We start from the raw sequence: 20,712 nt of genomic DNA, 5'->3' as shown, positions 1-20,712 counted from the left end.
GGGAGAGAGAAGGGGAATAACATGCAGCAAAGGGCCGCAGGTCGGAGTCGAACCCCTGGCTGCTGCATCGAGGAGTAAACCTCTATATACAGTATGTGCGCCTGCTCTACCAACTGAGCTAACCCGGCCACAAGAAGAGTAACTTTGAGTTGACTTGAATCAGTTTAATCAACAATAGTTCCATCTTGCATTTAACATGACAATGATCTTTCTCTGCTTCACACATTCACATTTTAGGGTGCATAAAAGCATGGAATTTTACTTTTTGTGCACTTTTTATTAACAAGAATTCACAAATCTTTATTGAATGTTTTCTGAATTGTGGCAGACATCTTTTTATTTGCTGTTAAAACTATATAATGTATTTTTATTTGCTGTTTCTACAGTCTATGTATATGAATGGATCCACTCGTTATTAGAATGACTCCCTTTAAAACATTTCAAATGTCTGCTTGGTTTGAGTTGTACTCAAAACGCTGCCGTATACCTTGAACACAATTATTGAGGACTGGATTTTCCATCAGCTGAGGTGTGTAGGTGCATTAGGTTTTCTTTAACATTTTGGATTTTATAGTTATATTATTAGTATAAGTTTTGTCTGATTCCACTGTAAATAAAGACACTCCTTTTGCTGAGTTAAAAAAAGCTCTGACTGCACTCTTTCATTACCAGTTTTTTTAGAGTAACAATTCTTTCAAATTAATCCTTCACTGAATCCTTAACTTTTCTGTATGTCCTTTATGAAATAAACCCAAAGATCACAGTCTGTCCAGCTAATATTCGGCAGTACTATAAATGTTTACACAAATCATTCCATCAAAGTTCAATGATAATGTAATAAATAATGCCCAACGAGCAGGGACAGAGCCAGACGTTGTAAACATTTGGGCTAAGCCAATACCTAGGGGGTCTGGGGGTATGCCTCATTTACACCAGCTATATGCACTATTTTTCATGCCATTTGATAATAAATTATCTAAAAATCATTTGGGAAAAACACAATCGTTGCAAAGAAAAACAATCATCCTATTTTGTATACATTTTTTTTTCCAACTGTTAATTTTTAAAAGTTCTTGTTTTGTTTACATTTAATTTCATTGTAGAATAATCTGTTGATTATATTCTTGATAAATCGATTAGTTGAATATAGTGAAAAATGTAGATCAGTGTTTCCCAAAGCTCAAGATGACGTCCTCAAATGTCTTGTTTTGTCCACAACTGAAAGATATTGAGTTTACTGTCACAGAGTGAAGAAACTAGAACATATTCATATTTAACAAGCTGCAATCAGAGAAGTTTGCAGCCTAATTAGCACCAGAAGCACTCAACACAGGAAGAGGACGTTCTTACCTACATCACACAGTCAATGTGCTTCTCAAACAGTCAGCAGCAAGACACCATGGAGGTCACAGCTCTCTGCTTCACACTGAATGAGTACTGGATCACTACTTTCTGTGATTATCAAAAAATGTGCCAAATAAGGTCAAACACAGGTAGTTCTTAGAAACAGATAATAGCAGATCTTTTCTCTCCAGGAACAAATGTGTCGATCCTGCTGATTGTCCAAGTTCACACAACTTATGCTCAGAGACATGGTAAGTAGAAGTTTTGACGGTTGTTTCTGAGAACTAACACAATGGATGTCAAACTTTTTGCCTCATCTCTGTCTTTCTCTTTGTCTGTGTCTCAGATGCCTCTTTCTCTCGCATTGTTTCATCCAGGCTGCAACTCTTCCAGTACAAGTCCATCTCTTTTAATTGTGAAAGTTTTAACTGATAGGCTGGATGGGAAGTGGTGAGAAAGGCCCAGGGACAATTTAGCACATGTGCTGCCAAGCGGAGGATGTATTCAGGCTCAATCTGTGCCATTAAAAAATGCCTATCCGTCAGACAGCGAAGAATACTGGTGTCAGACTGGAAGAGGAGGGAGAAGCAAAAGTGTCAACATCACTGTTACTGGTACGTTTAAGTCTCTATAAAAGGGCATTGCCTAAATCCATCAGATTATGTTTTTCAATTAAGTTTGATCACAGATTAAACATGATTCCTTCCTGCAGCTGGTTCTGTGATCCTGGAGAGTCCTGGTCTTCCTGTGATGGAGGGACAAGCCGTGACTCTGAGCTGCAGAAACAAGACGGCAGCAGCAGAGAGCTGGCTGACTGTCAGAGGTGAGATACACATGTGTATTTACTGTATTTGCTTGTGTCTGTATCTGTATTAAAATAGCAACTGTCATAAAAGCCCAAGCTGCTCTCCTGAACAACATAATTTTGTTAAGAAAGGTAATGCACTATTCGTTATTCGTATGTATTCCACTTATTTATCACTGTATGCACTGCATTGATTGCTGCTGTATAAGAATGCAAAGATCCCCGTGTTTTTTTGATCCCCCAAACTTTTTTTCTAATCTTAACTAGTCGTTTTGGTGCCTAAACTTAACTGTCGTTGCTGCAAGGAGGTCATTTTTGTTGGCTAAACTCAACTGCAAAAGACGCTGAAATGACCGTCACCTCAAGGTACTCTGTACCCGGCTCACAGCCCCCTTTTCTCGGCTAAATGTAACTGTAAAGACCGCTACACTTAACTGTCCCATAACCAGCCAGCCATCGCCATAATTCCATAGGATACCAATTACATAGGATATAACATAGGATATCATGCATATTTGTTCATAGGTTTTCGTGTCGAGAAAAAATGAAATGAACATCAACCAAACCTAAAAAAGGTTGTCTGTTGTCGTTGCAGCGCTTCACCGAGAGACTCGATAGCAATGGTGGTTCTGTCGTTGCTGCTGGTGGGTCTGTTGCATGCTGGGAAACTCAGAGTCACGCAAGAATAATACATTCAATTATATGTAAAGCTAACTATGTAAGCACTTAAAGCTGTCCTTTTTCTTTCATCAGTTTCACCTCTGTGATCGTGGAGAGTTCCTATTTAGACACCTTGTTGGAGCTACGTTGAAAAGTCATTACTTGTTTTATTAATGTCATCTCATTTTGTTTTGGTTCACTTTCACTGCTGTTGAAGTGGAGTGTAATGTGTGTAAGGATTTTTTTTTGTTCAAGGTTTTCTAAGTATAAAAGGTTACAGTGTAAACCACAGAAGTTTTGACTGCTATGTGAGTTATTCTGAAAAGGCGTGTTGTCAGTATACTGTCTATTGCGTTCTGTTTTATTTAGACAATACTGGCGCTGGTGAATTTGAGTTTCTCAAACACAAACCACACGAGAAAATAACAGACAGAAAAAGGTGCCTCTGAAACAGGCACGGCGTTATGGGTCTGCCTGACGGGCCTAGGCCCACCCACTTTTCAACAGGCCCACCCAAAACATTTCCTCAAAAAACATTAATTAATTAATATATTATATATATTATACGTATTATATATATTATAATATATTATTGCACATCTTTGTCTCGGCCACCGCAGGATGCTAGCGCGGTCAGCGCGGCTAGCACGGCCAGCACGGCTAGCGCGACCAGCGCCGGTGCTAGTGCCTTTGCCTCTGCCTCGCGAGTGGTTGATATAGCCCCTATGGATATAGCCCTGTGGATGGGTCTTCCGTGGAGGAGCCCGCAACTCAACCAGTGCTAAAGTATCCAATCACTTCTTCTGCTTTAGGGAGTTTAATTGTGTAGGACCGCCAGAGGATAAGGTATGTGGCTACTCTGCCTGTATTGAATTATGTCTTTATATGAGATATATGGATTAAAATAATCAATTCATAACCCGCTACAGAGCTGCAGGCGCAGTTCTATTTCTATAACAGCTTGTTACTGTTGTCAAGTTGTTTTTCCCTCATGGTTTTCTCTTATTGTGGCCAATAATACTTTAGGGCTTGTTAATGCGATTTATTTATTTTTGTTAAACATGTTTATAACATGAATCATCACACTAAAGTAAGGAAATAACTTGAGTATTGTTTTACATGACAGATGACGTTGTCAATGAACAAGTTCTGTGGCCGAGTATTGATTGAAACTGTCGGGCAGTGTTGTTGATCTGTATATTGTTGAAAACTTAAAACAATTGAAAAGAATTGTGAAATATTCGGCCTCATGTTATACGAGCAGAACTAAACTATGTTTGGGGGAAATATTAGATTCCTGACCACTTTTACAGTCTATTGGCCTTAGGTTAGGAGAGATGCGCTATAGCACAGCCAGGCATGGTGCGTAATGGAGATTCCAAAGCGCTCTTCTTTTGGTCAGAACCAAGGAGAGCGATCGCGGATAGGTCCGTCCTTTGCACTGAAACTTTTTACAATGCAACAACATATAAATAGCATCAAGCTATTACAATCTTTATTATGTAAGCACATATAATATATATAATATAACAGTTTATTAGCCAGTCATTTGTATTAGGTTTTTATTTTAAGGCCCACCCACAATTGGTCTGGCCCATCCAAAACTGGAATCCTGTGCCTGCTCTGAAAACTATGAATAACTCACAGGGCATATTTGTAAAGGAAAGACATTTAGAAGCACCTCTCCCTATTATCTGCTCCAGTACAACACCTTTAACTCAGTAACAAACTTCATGAATTTACACATTTCCTACAATGTCACCAAAACATTATGAGCTTCATTAAGATATGGTAAGGCAGGGCTGTTATATCCGATTGTGTTAGATAATAATAATGAAAAAAAACCATTTTGAAGAGGTTAGAATATGTGTTTCTGCAGGTCTGCTGGAGAGAAAGCCAACCTATGAAGAAAACCACGTCATGTGGTTTATAACATCAAGTTTAGGGGTGGCAAGTAGCTCAGTCCATAGGGAGTTGGGAGGGTCGCGGGTTCAAGTCCCCTTACAGACTAAAGTACGCAGTATACCAAAGTCCATTTGTGCATGTATAGGACCTGAGGATGTGTGTGTATTTCAGGATATGTAGTGTTTAATAACAACAGAGTGTAAATTGTAATTTTCCCACTGGGGATCAATTTGTGTGTGTGTGTGTGTGTGTGTGTGTGTGTGTGTGTGTGTGTGTGTGTGTGTGTGTGTGTGTGTGTGTGTGTGTGTGTGTGTGTGTGTGTGTCTGGGTGTTAACTCTACAACAACCGTGAGATATATCTTGAGTCTCACCTAGATATTGGCTTTATTCTTGCTCTTATTTTTGTACTTTGTTTTATTTTGGGGGGGAACTGCCGTAACAATAATAATAAAAAAAAGACTGTAGTCATGTTAGTATTATTATTTCATTTTGAACAGCTGTTTGTTGGAAACAGATGTTTTTTTTAATGTGACTAAAGGTAAGTGTAACTGATGTACCTACATTTTGGCAACGCTTAATATATTTGCAAGAAAACTTTTCAAACAATGGAGTAAAATAGAGCAGATACATTTGTTTGTATTGTCCTAGTCACTTCACATTTATGTTCATCTTATTTAGAAAGTATTAAGACCAGCTCCACCTCGGGGTGTGGCGCTGTTAGCACCACTCTAGGGAAAAAAGACAATCTATATAGAAATACAGACAGATATCATTCATAAGGTCAAACTGCTGCAACAGCATCATGTTGGTGGTTGACCACAGTGACTGTTTTAAAAACATAGCAGAGAGATCAATGTGGTTTAACTGTCTTTATATAAAAAATAGACAATTTAACTGTGAGTCACATAAAACTGTGTGACTGACGAGATCATCCAGCCGAACTTGCTCTATTTGTGAAAATAGTAAAACAAAAGTTGAAACTGTGAAAGAGTACTACCCGTAACTTATTTATTTATTTATTTATTTATTTATTCGGGACAGTGCACATTAATGAACAATCTAACATTTCTGTACAGACTGTAAATGAGCCAGGTTATAGCATAAATGCTAATTTTCACCTGTAGCCCCGAGGCAGGAAAACAACATACAAGATAATGCAAGACAAAAGAATATGACAATATACAATATCAAACAAGAAATACATTAGCACACATTCAGACATATTACATTACATCAGTAAAATTAGTCAAAATGATGACATAACTGGGAACTTTTAAGAAATTGTTTAAAGTGCTTTTTAAATGTGCAGTAAGTACTACTGTATATGTCCAATCTAATGTACAAACTCTGCCATCTTTTATTCTGGGTTTAAAGCTTCACAAAGTGCACAAGTACATAGCTATTTCATTACTATATTTATACACTTATATTACATATATACAAATGCAACATTTTGAAATATGAAAGGTTTGACATATAGTTACAGGATAACATTGGATAACGTGTTTTTTTACTTGCCATTTTCAGTGAAATTAAAATTATATGAATACATAGTGTACTCAAATGAAATAACTGGGTAAGACTTTACAATAAGGTACACAAAAAAATAGGTAGTTAATGATTAGTTACTGTTTTTGAAAGGGTAGTTACCCTTTTTCAGAAGGGTAGTTACCCTTTTTGAAAAGGGTAGTTACCCTTTTTCAGAAGGGTAACGAATGGTTAGTTACCCTTTTTGAAAAGGGTAGTTACCCTTTTTCAGAAGGGTAGTTACCCTTTTTGAAAAGGGTAACTACCCTTTCAAAAACAGTAGCTAATCATTAACTACCTATTTTTTTGTGTACCTTATTGTAAAGTCTTACCCAAATTAGCACGCAGGCTCTCCTTCCTTCTTCAGTCAGGTGTCTCTGGTGTTTGTGGCCTGTAAAACATAGTACACAAAGATTATATCTGTGGTAAAACTCAAGGCTCACTGAAGCCGTTTTCTCATAGTGTCTGAGTTCCCAGTTAGAATAGCAAACAAGCCGTGCACCTGCAGTGTGGTGAGTTCACGATCACTTAGGAAGAGTAATTAGTGACATTAAAGGAAGCTGCTGCTGTCAGTCTTACCTTCAGGACAGCTGAGTAGAGACATTCCTGCTCTGTTTCGGCTGCTGTGGAGCTGGATTCTGAATCAGATTGAGAAACAAGTACAATCTATGATTCATGTTAGGACATAAGGAATATCACTCATCTAAAAAAAATATTAAAATAAACAAGTTACAAAAGAACAATGGCTAAACCTTGCCCAAATGACAATTCTGGAAAACTGTGTATTTGGATTGCCTTATAAACACTGGTAGGGACTGACCGGGGCGCTGATTAATGTTCCACAGTATGGGTCCTAAATACTTTACAGAGAATTTACAAGGGGAATATGACCCTAGAATTCAAGCAGGCACACGTGTGTTGTGGTCCAACTGCACGCTGTTTTTTTGCGTGCACCCAAACGCAGCGCAGATGCGCCTTGTGGAATTTAGGGGTGAAGCTGGCTTGACTGTCTAGTGTAGTTAGAATGAAAATCTGAATATTTCAAGAAAGGATTAAGGCAAGCTTTTAATCTCATGGATGGTTTTATACACAAACTCACAAATTTGGATCCAGTTGATAATCTAGTTTTTTTTAAAAGAATGATCTAAAGTTATTCATATTCACAATTCTTCAAGGTAATCCCTTTTTTGTATTGAAGACTGCCCTTATCTTTCATGTGAACATTTTAAATCCCACAACAGGATAGCTTAAAAAAATACTAATATATCTAAAATAACTTTTTTATCATGAGGTGTACTAAATATTAAAGCCTCTACAGTAAATGATGCCGTAAGGTGTAGGTTTTAGAGTGTCATTAACTTGTGCCTTTTGTTTTAACTTTTGTAAATACAATGATGAAAAAGTATTCCGGTAAATGTGATCTTACATTGTGGTAAAGGAACATGCTGACTTATTGGGAACTTCCCCAGAGTTCGCCTTCTGAGAGACATATTCTCAGAAGTGCTACTTCTGCTACTTGGGCGGAGTGATTTGATCGCAGCACCTGAAGCCCTGTGGTGAGGAGCAGAGAGTAACAACGGTGCTTTTCAAGTGTTGGCTAATCACTCCGCCCAAGTAGCAGAAGTAGCAGTGCTTTGCCTTCTGAGAATATAGTTCCCAGTATGTATACAGTTAGAAGATGGCTGTGTCTCATGTGACCTTGTTATTTGTACATGCTGTGACTATACAAATCACAACATGTAAATAGGAAAATGTTGGCATTATTTTGTCACTTATTGGGAGCAGTAGGCTAGATGGAGCCGGTTACCTCCAGGATCTGTGCTAAGCTAGGCTAGCGGTGGGTGCGTGCGTCAGACAGAGTTATGACACGCACAGAGATGAGAAGGGTATGTATGGACTTATCTAACTCTGGGGGATATGGTGAATAAGCTAAAGTCTCAATAAGTCGGCGTGTTCCTTTAATGGTCCTAAAATATTCATTTGCCTCACTACTATATCCATAGTTTTTTTAATCTTCTGTGAATTATTTACAGTCACTGCAAATATTTTAAATTAATTGTAAATGTACATGACCATTAGTGGTGATAGCCTACTTTGCTGTGGACAAATAAAATAAAACTGAAATACAAACCTCGTTGGAGAGCTTGTGGAGTTTTACGTATAGTCACAGCAGAGTAAACTACTTGTGAAGAGAACTCATCTTCTTCTGAAGAGGAGAACAATCAGCAAGTAAGAGTCAGTCTGATAAACCTAAAAGAAAATGTTATACTAAATACTAATATTGACTGACTGAACGGGTTCAAAAGGCCTCTCACCTCTTACACTCTGTGGTTTGGTGTTGACTCAAGGCTGAAGTTCAAAATATCAGCGGCGTCTCCAGCATCTAAGTAAGTAAGTAAGTAAGTAAGTAAGTAAGTAATTTATTTGATATAGCACCTTTCACAGACAGTCACAAAATGCTTCACACAAAAGCCATTTGATTAAAATACATTAAAATCTAAACCAGAAAATAAACAAGCAACAACAAATGCAGTTCAAATGAGGATTAAAAGAATAAAACCCAAAATTACAAACATTAGACAAAAGCCAGTTGAAACAAGTATGTTTTCAGATGCTTTCTAAAAGCGTCAACCGAGACTGCAGAACGTAAGTTAACAGGAAGAGCGTTCCACGAGGTCGGAGCTACCACTTCAAAGGAACAATCACCTTAAAACCAAACACAGTGTATGTGACACGCTGAGAGGATGTCAACATAATTCACATCTCAGTCCTGCTGTGCAACACGTCTTAACCAGCACCTCAACTGACAGCTTCAACATGTGAACAGCAACTTTTCTCAGACATTAAAGTAACACTTTATCTCTCAAAGTAGGGAGTGTATGTGTGCTTATATAACTCACCAATAATGAATGCATAAGTTATTCATTACAGTCTTGTAGTGTTACTCACATCACATTAAATTAAAGAAAAACGTATTAAGTAAGTAAACCTTTGTCCTGTTTCGTTTTTTTGACGACGACTGCATACGTCACACGGTCTGGATCGTCTTCAGTGTCCTTTCCAAAGACTGAAACATGTTGAACATGGAAATGTTGGTAGAAAAATCTAAAAATCAAGATTTTTTTCATGCAAAGAAGCAGAAGGTTGACAGGCAGGTACACATGTTTTGCATGAATATAGTACCCAAAGATTGTTTTTATGCATTCAGATTTACTTTTAGTTTGGCGGTCTTAAAAAAGAAAAGTAGGAAAATGTAAGAACTACAACACCTCACCTGAGTGTGAGGCTGCTGCTGTTGTCTTTGAGGAAGCTGTTTGATAGAAAAGCAAAAGTAGTTGATAGGTTGAGCTTGGTGAAGGCAACATAAAGTTATGTTCAGTTCTTGGAATTGATTCACACAGTTACTTTCTTGTTTAAGTGGTTCTTTGGCATACAGCTAATGTTGAGGTAGTTACTTTTCTGTACCTTTGTGTCTCCTAATATGAAGGAAGACCACCACCAGCACCAACGCCACCATTAAAACAGTCACAGTGATCCACAGCAGGATGAGGGCACGAGGGCGGTTATTAGGTGACTGGAGATGAGGGCGGTCAGAGTCATCGGAGATGGGCTCCTCATTAGCTGATTGAGAGATGGTAGAAGCGGTTTTTGCTGCAACATATTAGAAACTCAAAATGTAATTAAATAAACAATTTTTAAACACAAAAAAAACTATTTAGATGTTTAAACAATTAACAAACCGTTATATATATATATGTATATATATATATATATATATATATCTTTTAAATATGAAATATATGCAACAGAAAAATTGCACAAAACTTGCAACATTTTATCTTTACATTGTTTTCTAACGCTGTTTGTTATATAGTCTGTACCATTTGATCCAATGGAAACATTTTAAATGTATTGTGCATCATTTTGTTTTTCATTCTAAATTTTTGAAAGTAAAAAAAAAATAAAAATAAAAATGTCTTAACATGAATCCAACACATTATTAGCAAATATAAATACCCACTGACGATAGGCTTACTGGCCTATAGGTAAGATCAGTAAGGCCATCCACAGTGCCACATGTATGTTTAACATTAAAAGATGATTCATAAAATCATGCCGACAATCATTATTTTAATAGTTTAGTATTCCATGCACTAAAAAGGTATGTAAAAAGGCTTTAGGCCACCATACACGTTATTGTAGGCCCAGTTTAATATGCAACTTCATTTTATACAATAGATGTAGTACGGGGTCCCTGCTCCAACTCTCTTTCAGTTAAGTGGTCGTTGGCTTAAAAAACGTTGAAGACCCCTGTTTTAGAGCTTCCACGATTAGTTGATCAATGGATTTTTGCAGCCCTAGTTCAACCGCGTCTAAAGACAAAATTGTTCATACCAGATTCTCGCCTGCCTGCTTATACGCTTTGGGTTTACGTTGCCTGCTCTGACTGCGTACCTTTTGTTGAATAGTATTATGATCAACGACCTGGTAAACTTTAGTATTACCTTACCTGTTCTGTCTGCATGTTGTGTGTTTGAGTCCTCACTTTGTGTCACAGAGCCATTCTCTTCTAGAATTTAAAATAAAATTCTGTGAATTCAGTGTTTGCATTAGATTAATTTGTACTGACTCAGCCACTTTTCTAGAAATGCTGTTAAGATGAGCAGGTGATTGCATTGAATGCACCAGTCTACCACATGGCTAACAATAGCCCACTGAATCATTGAACAATTTAGCAGTTTGTTCATGTGTGCAGTTAACTCAATGATATGTCTGAAAGGCTGAGAGTTATATATATTTATTTTTTACATTTACCTATGACAGCCAGCCAACTCTCAGGTGATTCTCCAGCTCCAGGGATGTTGCACTTGTAGCGGCCGTCATGAGACTTGAAAACACTTTCAATGGTCAGGTTTCCTGTAGGACTGCTCCCGATGAGGCGGCCATCTTTATAGAAATTGGTGATGAGACTGGAGAAGGAAGTCAACTTGGTTCTACAGCTCAGAGTCACAGCTTCTCCCTCCATCACAGGAAGAGCAGGACTCTCCAGAATCACAGAACCAGCTGAACAGCATTACAGAATGTTTAGAAGCAGAATAAATGCTAAACTTTAGTGATGATATCTACACACAATCAACCTACCGGTGACAGTGATGTTGACAGTGTTGCTTCTCTTTCCTCCTCCAGCTTCACACCAGTATTCTCCACTGTCTGATTGAAAGACAAAGTCAACGGTGCAGGTCACTGTTGACGTTACTGTGTTATTTGAACATTTTGGAATGAACTCCCTGATGGTTCTCACTCTGCACCCAGCAGACATTAAACCCCTCACAGGTAAAATGGACAGACTGGTATTCAAAGAGCTGCAGTCTGGTTGGAATGATACGAAAAGCTGCATCTGAAACTGAAAAATGGAGAACACAATTAAGGAAGAATTTGTTTCCCAGACAGATACAAGGTGCATTCTATAATAAGAGGGGAATCAAAAAACAATTGAAGAATCTATGGCTAAAGAAGACCTCGTCTATGCTATAGATGTATTATAAGAACTGGATACAGCATTAAAGGCGGAGCCCCGTTTATTTCTATCAGAATTGTTCAGTAGCGCATGAAGCCATCATGGAGCCAAAAATTACCCAGATGATCGGCGGGTTTAGGGTTTAGGGTTTAGGATTGGGAACAGGTAACTGATACTTACCAGGTGTCTGAGGATAACCATGCTGAATATGGGCAACCAGCAACATCAATGCATTCATCACTAGACACACAAAAGAGGAGAGATGGGAAAAGATTTAGAAGAATTAATATTCAATCACTAAGTCATATAAAATCGCTATCTCGTTAAAAATTGTTTGCAGCTGCACAACACTTTAAATGCTAAATATAACTAGTGGAAAGTTATTATAGTTCATTGATATTCTATTATTTTTTTATTGAAGAACCCTTAACTTGCTGAGGTAGTTTATTATGTTACGTGTCTTTACTTGCAATATGTGAAGAGCAGTGTGTTTGAGCGAGAAGAGGAGATTAGCCTACATAAACTCTGTAGTTAGTTCACCTACACTTTGTGCTCACTGCTCAGTCAGCCTGTGTCACACGGTTTGCAGATATCACATTGAAGAAATAGAGCGCTATTCATAGCTATACTAGCGACGTTGCTGTACCACATTTACACATAAACCAATATAATTAATTATAGGTCATTAATATTCTATTATTTTTATAGAAGAATACTTACTATACTAACAAAACATATTCTAAAATAATAATTGTAATAAAAACATAACCATGATTGTTACACCTATTTCTACACTGATTTGAATACAAATACAGATAATGTTTGTGCCTTAACAAATACAGATCAAATACAAACACTAGGCTCTGTGCTCCAACCCAATTCCTAAAGAGGAACTTCTTTAATTCCACAGTATAGATGGATCACATAAAAATAGAAATATGTTAAAATTTTCAACATTTATCTCTAAAATGTTTATGTTGCTATCCTTTTTATTTCTATGTTGTGTACTGTTACTTGTAGAGCAACAAGATATGGGGAAAACAGACAAATGTAGTACTCACACAGTGTGATGCAGAAAGTTGTAACCTCCATGGTGTCTTACTGCTGACTGTCTGAGAAGCAAATTGACTGTGTGATGTAGGTGAGAACTTCCTCTTCTTGTGTCAAAAAAAAATTGGAAAAAAAAAAAACATCTAAATTCTATCTCGGTGCTGATTTAGTTTTTTTTTTTTTTTTTTTTTTGTGGTTTTTTTGTGTTGGAAAAAAAATGGGGGTTTGGTTTTGGGAACATTTTCCACATTTTTTAACTATTTTAATATTGATTTATCAAGAATATAATCAACAGATTAATCTACAATGAAAATATTGAAATGAGGGGAGTGGTGGCCTAGAGGTTAGGAAGCAAGCTTGGGACTGGGAGGTTGCAGGTTCAATCATCTGATCGGCAGTATAAAATCTGGGTGGGGAAAGTGAAAGTGCAGCGTTTGCCCCCCCCTCATTACCACCACTGAGATGCCCTTGAGCAAGCCCTCAACCCCAACTGCTCAGTGGCCTGCAAAACTTCAGAAATTATGACTTGGAATTAGGATCTTTGCATTCTATTTTTCTCAAATGATTTTTAGATATTCTATTATCAAATGGCATGAAAAATAGTGCATATTACTGGTGTAAATGAGACATACCCCCAGGCCCCCCTAGGTATGGGCTTAGCCCAAATGTTTACAACGTCTGGCTCAGCCCCTGCTCGTTGGGCATTATTTATTACGTTATCATTGAACTTTGATGGAATTATTGGTGTAAACATTTATAGTACTGCAGAATATAAGCTGGACATACTGTGATCTTTGTGTTTGTTTCATAAAAGACATGCAGCACATGATGAAGATTCACTGAAGGGTTAATCGGAAAGAATCGTTACCCTACAAAAACTGATAATGGAAGAGTGCAGTCAGAGCATTTTTTACCTCAGCAACAGGATCTTTATTTACAGTGAAATCAGACAATAACACTTTATAACATCCAAAAGTAAAAGAAAACCTAATGCACCTACACACCTCAGCTGAAATCCAGTCTTCAATAATTGTTTTCAAGGAATACGGGAGCATTTTGAGTACAACTCAAGCCAAGCAGACATTTTTTATGTTTTAAAGGGAGTCCTTTTAATAGCAAGTGGATCCATTCACCACATATACTTTACTGTAGAAAGCAAATAAAAACACATCATATAGTTTTAATAAAAAGGAAATAAAAAGACCTCTGACACAGTTCAGAAAACCTTCAACAAAGATTTGTGAATTCTTATCAATCAAAAATGCACAAAAAGCAAAATTCTATACTTTTATACACCCTAGAATGTGAATGTATAAAACAGAGAAAGATCATTGTCATGTGAAATGCAAGATGGAACTATTGTTGAAACTGATTCAAGTCAACTCAAAGTAAAAAAGCTTCTCTTTATTTTAGATTTCCGCATCTTTTAGCTTCTCTCTTTTTGCAGCTCTTGGCTTCTCTCCCTGCTGCTTCTTCTTGTGTCCTAAAGGTCTGTTTTCTCATTTTTTAGATATAAGAATCCAGAAAAAGTCATTTATTTCTCTTTCTCTGCTTCTTTCTCTGTCTCAGGGTCTATCTTTTCTACCCATGTCTTCCCTAACTGAAGCTTCCTGTCATGTTATCTCACATACCTCCCCCAGCTGCAGTTTAAATTGATCTTCTCTATCTCTTTTCTTTACATTTCATTTGAAAATTTTGTTTCTCTTCTCTAGGTTTTTTCATCTCTTTCTCCAGATTTGTCAGTGCTGTCTCCTTTTCTGCAGCTTTGAATTGCTTTTTTAAAATGATTCTTACTCTACGGTCTGTCTTCAATCTTGGTCTGTTTGTCCCTTCATCACATACTGAGGATCTTCTTGGAGAAGAAGAATTAGAACCATCTCTTTATTCAGATCATTTTCTCCTTCTACTCCTGTGGTATTTTGATTTCGTCGTTTTTCTATGAATCTTTTTTGCTATCTTGATCACTCCTTGCTTTGCTTCCTGTTTCTTCTTCTCTTTCCTTTATTCACACCGTTTTGTGTCTCTTCCTGAGCCATATTAACGTCTGGAAGATGTTCTCTTTTGCTATTGGCAGATGATGTGCCTTCCTCTCCATCTCCCTCTCCCTTCTCCAGCTTCTCTGGCTGATCTTTAACAGACGGCTTTTCACGTGTTTCTCCCTCTGTCTGATGGAGAAGTCCTGTTTTATCTGTCTCTTTTTCTTTTTTCACCACATCACTCTCTACTTCTGCTTGGGGCTGATCCAATTTTCTCTGTTCTTCTGTGTTATGGAGCAGATCTGGTTTAACTGAAGACAGAAGTGTTGGGTTCCCCTCTCCATCTTTCCCACCTACATTCTTTACTACTTGTCTTCTCTCTGCTGGGCATGGAGCGGACACAGTTATCAATTCAGAATCATTCTGCATCTCTCCTCCTGCTGTTGGATCACCGTGTTGTGTTTTGTCATCAGTTGGGCCCTGAGCTGCTGCTTCGTTTTCTGTAGTTTGAGTTTGGTCTTTACTCTTCCCTGTCGTTCCTCCTGTCTGGTCCAAGTCATTCATTGTCCCTCCTACTGCTGGTCCATCATTTTGTTGTGTTTCTCCCTCATTTGGACCTGTTTCTTCGTTATTTGTAGATTCTGTTTTGTTGACTTCATTTTTTTTGTTCAAATCCTTCTGTTGTTCTGCTTTAGAGAGCCGATCTGGTTTAACAGGAGGAAAAGGGGTTGCGTTCCCCTCTCCGTCTTTCCTGTCTCCATTCTTTACTATTTGTCTTCTCTCTGCTGGGCATGGGGTGTCTTTTCCTTCAGTTTCATTTGTCTCTCCTCCTGCTGGTGGATCACCGGGTTGTGTCGTGTCATCAGTTGGACCCTTAGCTGCTGCTTTGTCATCGTTAGTTTGGGTTTCTATTTTAATTTCGACCGTTTTAGTATCAGTACTTGCTTCTTGTCCGACCAGTGTGTTCAAATCCTTCTGTTGTTCTAATTTAGAGAGCCGATCTGGTTTAACAGGAGGAAGAAGGGTTGGGTTCTCCCCTACATCTCTCCTGTCTCCATTCTCTACTTTGTGTCTGCTCTCTGCTGTGCATGGAGTGTCTTTTTGTCCCGTTATCAATTCAGAATCATTCTGCATCTCTCCTCCTGCTGTTGGATCACTGGGTTGTGTTTTGTCATCAGTTGGACTCTGAGCTGCTGCTTCATTTTCTGTAGTTTGAGTTTGGTCTTTATTTTCAACCGTGTTAGTATCATTACTTGGTTCTCCTGCTGCTCTGACCTGCTGTTGTTTTCTCTCTGCTGGAACTGGAGGGTCGTCACTTCTCCCTGTCGGTCCTCCTGTCTGGTCCGAGTCATTCGTCGAACCTCCTCCTGCTGTTGGATCATTGTGTTGTCTTTTGTCGTCAGTAAGACCCTGACTTGATGCTTTGTTTTTAGGAGATTTGATGTCCTCTTCTTTTTCTTCCTTTTCAGTATCATTATTTGCTTCTGCTGCTCCCCTGACCTGCTGTTGTTGTCCATGTCCATCCATCAGACTCTGAGTTGCTGTTTCAGTATTTACAGACTTTGTCCTCTCTTCTTGCTCTTTCTGTGTTTCTACCTCTGCGGTACCTGGAGTTGCTGTTCCTACAGTTATTGATTTGCTCTCTTCCTCTGCAATTTCACATAGTTTCTGTCCCTGGATGAGAATATTGCTAGTTTCTCCTTCTGTCTTCTCCTGGTGAGTTTCCTGCTCTGTTTGATATGAACGTTTTGTTCCTTCACCTGAACGTGCAAGGTTATTTTTGTCTTCCATCGTGTTCTGATTATTAATTGTCTGTCTTTCTTTTTTTGATTGTTCACTTTCTGTTTCTCTTTCTATCAGACATTGCTGTTCTGAATCATTACTTGTAGAGTTCTTCTCTCCTCCTCTCTGTGTTTCTTCATCCTCCTGCTGCTTCTTGGACTCTGTGTGCAGAAACAGTAAACCGTAGTTACACAGAAATATATATTTGTGTGTGGTAGTGTAAAGATGTTAATATGAAAAGACATTTGCTGCCAAAGCACAGCAAGGGTATGAGAAGCTGCAACATAATTTGCTTTAGAATGGCTGAAAACAAACACTGCTGTAGGAGGATATTAAATATGTAAATAAATACATATATTTACATTTTACCAAGACAAAAAAATATCAAATGTTCTGTAAAAATGAACAAAGGTGTAAAAACTCACGGACTATAAAAAAAAATTGCACGTAGCATCTGTGATATCACTCATTGGTTTGTGGACTGCAGTTTGGCAATTTGGCCAGTTTACGGCAATTTTAATGTCCACAGTGTTAGCATGGTTAGCATTGCTAAGCCTCTCTCCTGATTGACAGGTCCTAAAGCATCCCCTGCTTTATCGTCTATTTTAAAAGAAATTGACCATAATTTACCAAACGAACATGTAAAGTGGGTCATTTTCTCATACACTTCCAAAGAAACTGACTTTGAATTAGATAGAATGCAGCTTTCGCATTGGCTTCACTTTCAGAGCTGAACGCTTCTTCCATTATTTTTACAGTCAATGTTAAAACCTTTCCTTTATGCCACTATAACTATCTCAGGGTTGTAACAGCAGTTCCCTGACTTACTGATTTTGTTTTGTCTCCATTTCCACACAGCAAGGGCAACCGCGAGAATCACCAGAACGCCAACAACCAAACCGATGATGATATAAGCAGTCGAACCAGAATCAGAATCATCTGGAGGGATAAAACACAAAACAGCATGGTATTTAATTATACTAGACATCAGCTGTTTAAAAGTAAAAGTGATCATAAATAAATAACTCATATTTTTCTTTTTGTCTTCTTCTTTGTAATTAATTATCCTCAGTGGCCTGACCTTTCTGTTCGGTTTCTTTAAATTGTAAGTACTATACCCTACAACTTCAAAATAAAGAATTAAAAAAACCTTACCTAGATGATTAACTGAATGCATAATTCTAAATTAAGGAAACTCCCATCAAGAAGTATGTTCACTTACCAACAACAAGCTGAATGCTGGATTCTGTATTCAACCCTGGAATGAAGCATCTGTATGTTCCTTGATCAGAGAGTTCCACTCTGGAGAGTGTCAGTGAAGCGTCTCCCTGTTTCAGTCCATCGATGGACACCGATGTTCTTCCCTTGTAGGAAGGATTCTGATCAAGCAGCCGGTCGTCACCGAAGCGCCTCACATGGACAAATCTGGGTTTCAGGTCAGGTCTCGCCCACTCCAGCATCTGGTTACCGGCATCCATGGCAGGTTTCACATGGCATGGCAAAGTGATGTCATTGCCGACCAATGCCACTATTGACTGAGTTTGACCAGTCGCCTGAGACTGACCTGAGAAAGAAACATTAAATGTTTTGTTTTTTTACAATTCCTACTGTGGTAACAATGTTAACATGTTGATGATGTTAAGAAGGTCAACACATTCTCATTAACTGGGTTCAGATGATATTGTGTGAAAACTTATATATCTTATTAAATTAACGGTCACGTGACAGCATAGCAGCTGTTACACCATCATAGAGTGACGACAGTTAAGTTTAGACATCAAAAAGACTAGTAATATTAATAATATTAAACAAGTAATATTACTTAGTAATATTAATAATATTAAACCACGTTTAATAAATATTAAACGTGGTTAAACCACTGGTCCCCTTAAATAGTACCCAAAGGGTTAGTGTTGAAAGAGCGTTTTACAGGAATAAAAGTGTTATAAAAGGAGATAAAAAGAGCAACTGGATAGGATGGTTAGCGGGATCCCCCCCCCCCCCAAATCAAATTACAGTGCATTAGGATTTTTAGAACTCTGGAGATCCCTTATTGACGGCCTATACTTCAGGTTGTGTCAGGCATAAGCGAGTAAGTCCAACCGGCCAACACGCTGAGATTGCAATCCCTCAAGCCATGGTTAAAAACAGACACAGCGACACACAGGCACAAGTTAATGATCAACTCTTACTATAACCCCAGACATTATCCATTATAACCGCGTTATCTAACTGACCTGCTAAAGTCAAATAAACCATATCAGTCAAACAAACAAGAAACATTTTCACTTTCACTTTGACCACTGAGTTTATCTGCACAGGGAGTGTGTGGCTGACACTTTGGCTTCTGAGAAATGTCTGGCTGTGCCACTGAAATTGCAACATTGTGCACCAGTTACACCCAGAGCATGGTGCACAGTACTGAGCACAACAGCATATATGTAATATAAATCCTAGGAAGACGCAGTGATCTGGTGGGCACAAAGTATCAGCCCCTAGAAAGGCAATGTTGTATCCAGTGCCGTCTTCCCAATAAACCATGATATACAGCCTATTTTGGAATAAATATCAGCCTATTAATAATACTATTAATAACAATTAGTAAGTAATTAAGTAAGTAAGGTACTGTACTTTGGACTATTAGAAGTGCTGTTACTACTGGTGAGTACTGACCCATTTCAGGCACTGTTTGTATCCATACAAATCATTCAAAACTAAAATCCAGTTTTGTAAACACAACGCCACAGACCTAATAGCAACTATAACTGTCAAAAATGTAAGTTCATAAGTTAATTCCATGCCGCTGGCATACAGTACAATACAGAACACTCAACAGGATGTCTTTAACATGTGAATAATAATTTTAAAACAGCCAGGGTGGGTTTGAAGTATTGAAGCATTCAATATTTAATGACAGAAGCAACAATAAGGATTTGATTTACAACAATTAAACTACCAGTTGGTTCAAAAAGAAAAGGCAGTGTTGGTATCCATTAACATCCAAATGTCCTCTGATTAAGTATTTTTGGAACAACAATTTAATAATTAAGTGTCCACTTCGGAAATCTATTTTGTGTAATATTATTATTTTTTATATGTCTTTTTTTACATGTTCGAAATTATTTAAATCAATTTATAAATCAATCTAATCTTCAGTTTTTGTTTACACTACGTTTATTACTGAGGTCGTAGTTACTGGCAGTTTTGTATTGGACTACATTCTAATGTTTTGTCGACCATATTTAGTACATACGGGTAGTGCAGAGTATTGCATCTCAATTCCAAAATAATGACCTTTCATAATCATGTTTATGTGTACGTTACCTTCATTTGAGTGTGCCAGGAAAAGAAGGGCAACAGCGTATTGGAGAATCAACATGGTGCGAACAATGAGTGGGGATTTACAGGACAGTCTGTCCGTCTGGTGAGGCATCATGCAGAGCTGGGAATTGAAATGAACCACAAATTAAATTCACAAAAATATCATGTGGAATTTTTTTTTATATTCTGGCAAAATAAACATTTAATATCAAATGAAGATATATTTTCAAACAGTCAGAGATTAGGTCCGTTCTGTATTTCCTATACAGCAATTATTTATTTAATTCCTTTGAAGATAAGAAGCTATTGTTTAAAAGAGTTTTTCTGTACAATTTTGAGTACATGAGTCCGCCTGCCCGGGCTTTAGAAAAAAAGAGTTGCGTATAAATGGGGACCATATGTGACAACAAACTTGCTTTCATATAAAAAAAACTTGCAATTTCCTCTAAACTAAAAATCAATTCATAACAGAAAGAGTTTAATGTAAAAAGAAGGTCTTACCTTTTGCGTGCTTTCTCAGTCAGTGAGCTGCACACGGTCAAAGTCCATATATCAAACAAACAACTGTTCAGTCTCAGCTAGAGTGCTGCCCTCTGCTCAGCCTAATAAATCCTACTCTACCTGTAGTAATAAAAAGGTTGATGTATTAATAGTTCCATGTGCTCAGATATAATCTTCCGGATAGAAATGCCTCTAAAACAATGCTGTTTCTTCGGAGGCAGCAGTTGAATATTCTCTTGAAATAATTACTGCATAATTACAACTGACTTCCCACTACCAAGAACATTTCAATCTGCTAAATTTACCTGTCAAACCAGTAAGTT

At 37.8% G+C, this 20,712-nt stretch overlaps 1 protein-coding gene, 2 long non-coding RNA genes and 1 pseudogene across 4 annotated transcripts; 1 reads left to right on the top strand and 3 right to left on the bottom strand.

Moving 5' to 3' along the window:
• Positions 1 to 6,562: 6,562 nt before the first annotated feature.
• Positions 6,563 to 8,428, bottom strand: LOC120573281. The gene is made up of 3 exons (XR_005641679.1): positions 8,373 to 8,428; positions 6,821 to 6,879; positions 6,563 to 6,632 (listed from the first exon to the last, which is right to left on the bottom strand). It is a non-coding gene; the product is annotated as an uncharacterized LOC120573281 (long non-coding RNA).
• A 131-nt stretch (positions 8,429 to 8,559) lies between these two features.
• LOC120572561 lies at positions 8,560 to 12,851 on the bottom strand (annotated as a pseudogene).
• Positions 12,852 to 13,968: 1,117 nt separating this feature from the next.
• Positions 13,969 to 20,708, bottom strand: LOC120573274 (cilia- and flagella-associated protein 251-like). 2 transcript variants are annotated; one of them, XM_039822917.1, is made up of 6 exons: positions 20,390 to 20,708; positions 19,892 to 20,009; positions 17,790 to 18,131; positions 17,396 to 17,506; positions 15,988 to 16,728; positions 13,969 to 15,282 (listed from the first exon to the last, which is right to left on the bottom strand). In XM_039822917.1, the coding sequence occupies exons 2-6, from the start codon at positions 20,001 to 20,003 to the stop codon at positions 14,771 to 14,773; spliced, it is 1,818 nt and encodes a 605-aa protein (XP_039678851.1). In that variant the 5' UTR covers positions 20,004 to 20,009; positions 20,390 to 20,708; the 3' UTR covers positions 13,969 to 14,770. The 2 variants fall into 2 exon arrangements, with proteins under 2 accessions (XP_039678851.1, XP_039678850.1); XM_039822916.1 differs by having other exon boundaries at positions 13,969 to 16,728; positions 20,390 to 20,704.
• LOC120573280 lies at positions 17,438 to 17,860 on the top strand. Its single transcript, XR_005641678.1, has 3 exons — positions 17,438 to 17,534; positions 17,640 to 17,672; positions 17,759 to 17,860. It is a non-coding gene; the product is annotated as an uncharacterized LOC120573280 (long non-coding RNA).
• Positions 20,709 to 20,712: the final 4 nt, after the last annotated feature.

Source organism: Perca fluviatilis, chromosome 14 (assembly GCF_010015445.1).
Source record: "Perca fluviatilis chromosome 14, GENO_Pfluv_1.0, whole genome shotgun sequence".
NCBI classification, from domain to species: domain Eukaryota; kingdom Metazoa; phylum Chordata; class Actinopteri; order Perciformes; family Percidae; genus Perca; species Perca fluviatilis.
This window is presented reverse-complemented; position numbering and strand designations above follow the sequence as displayed.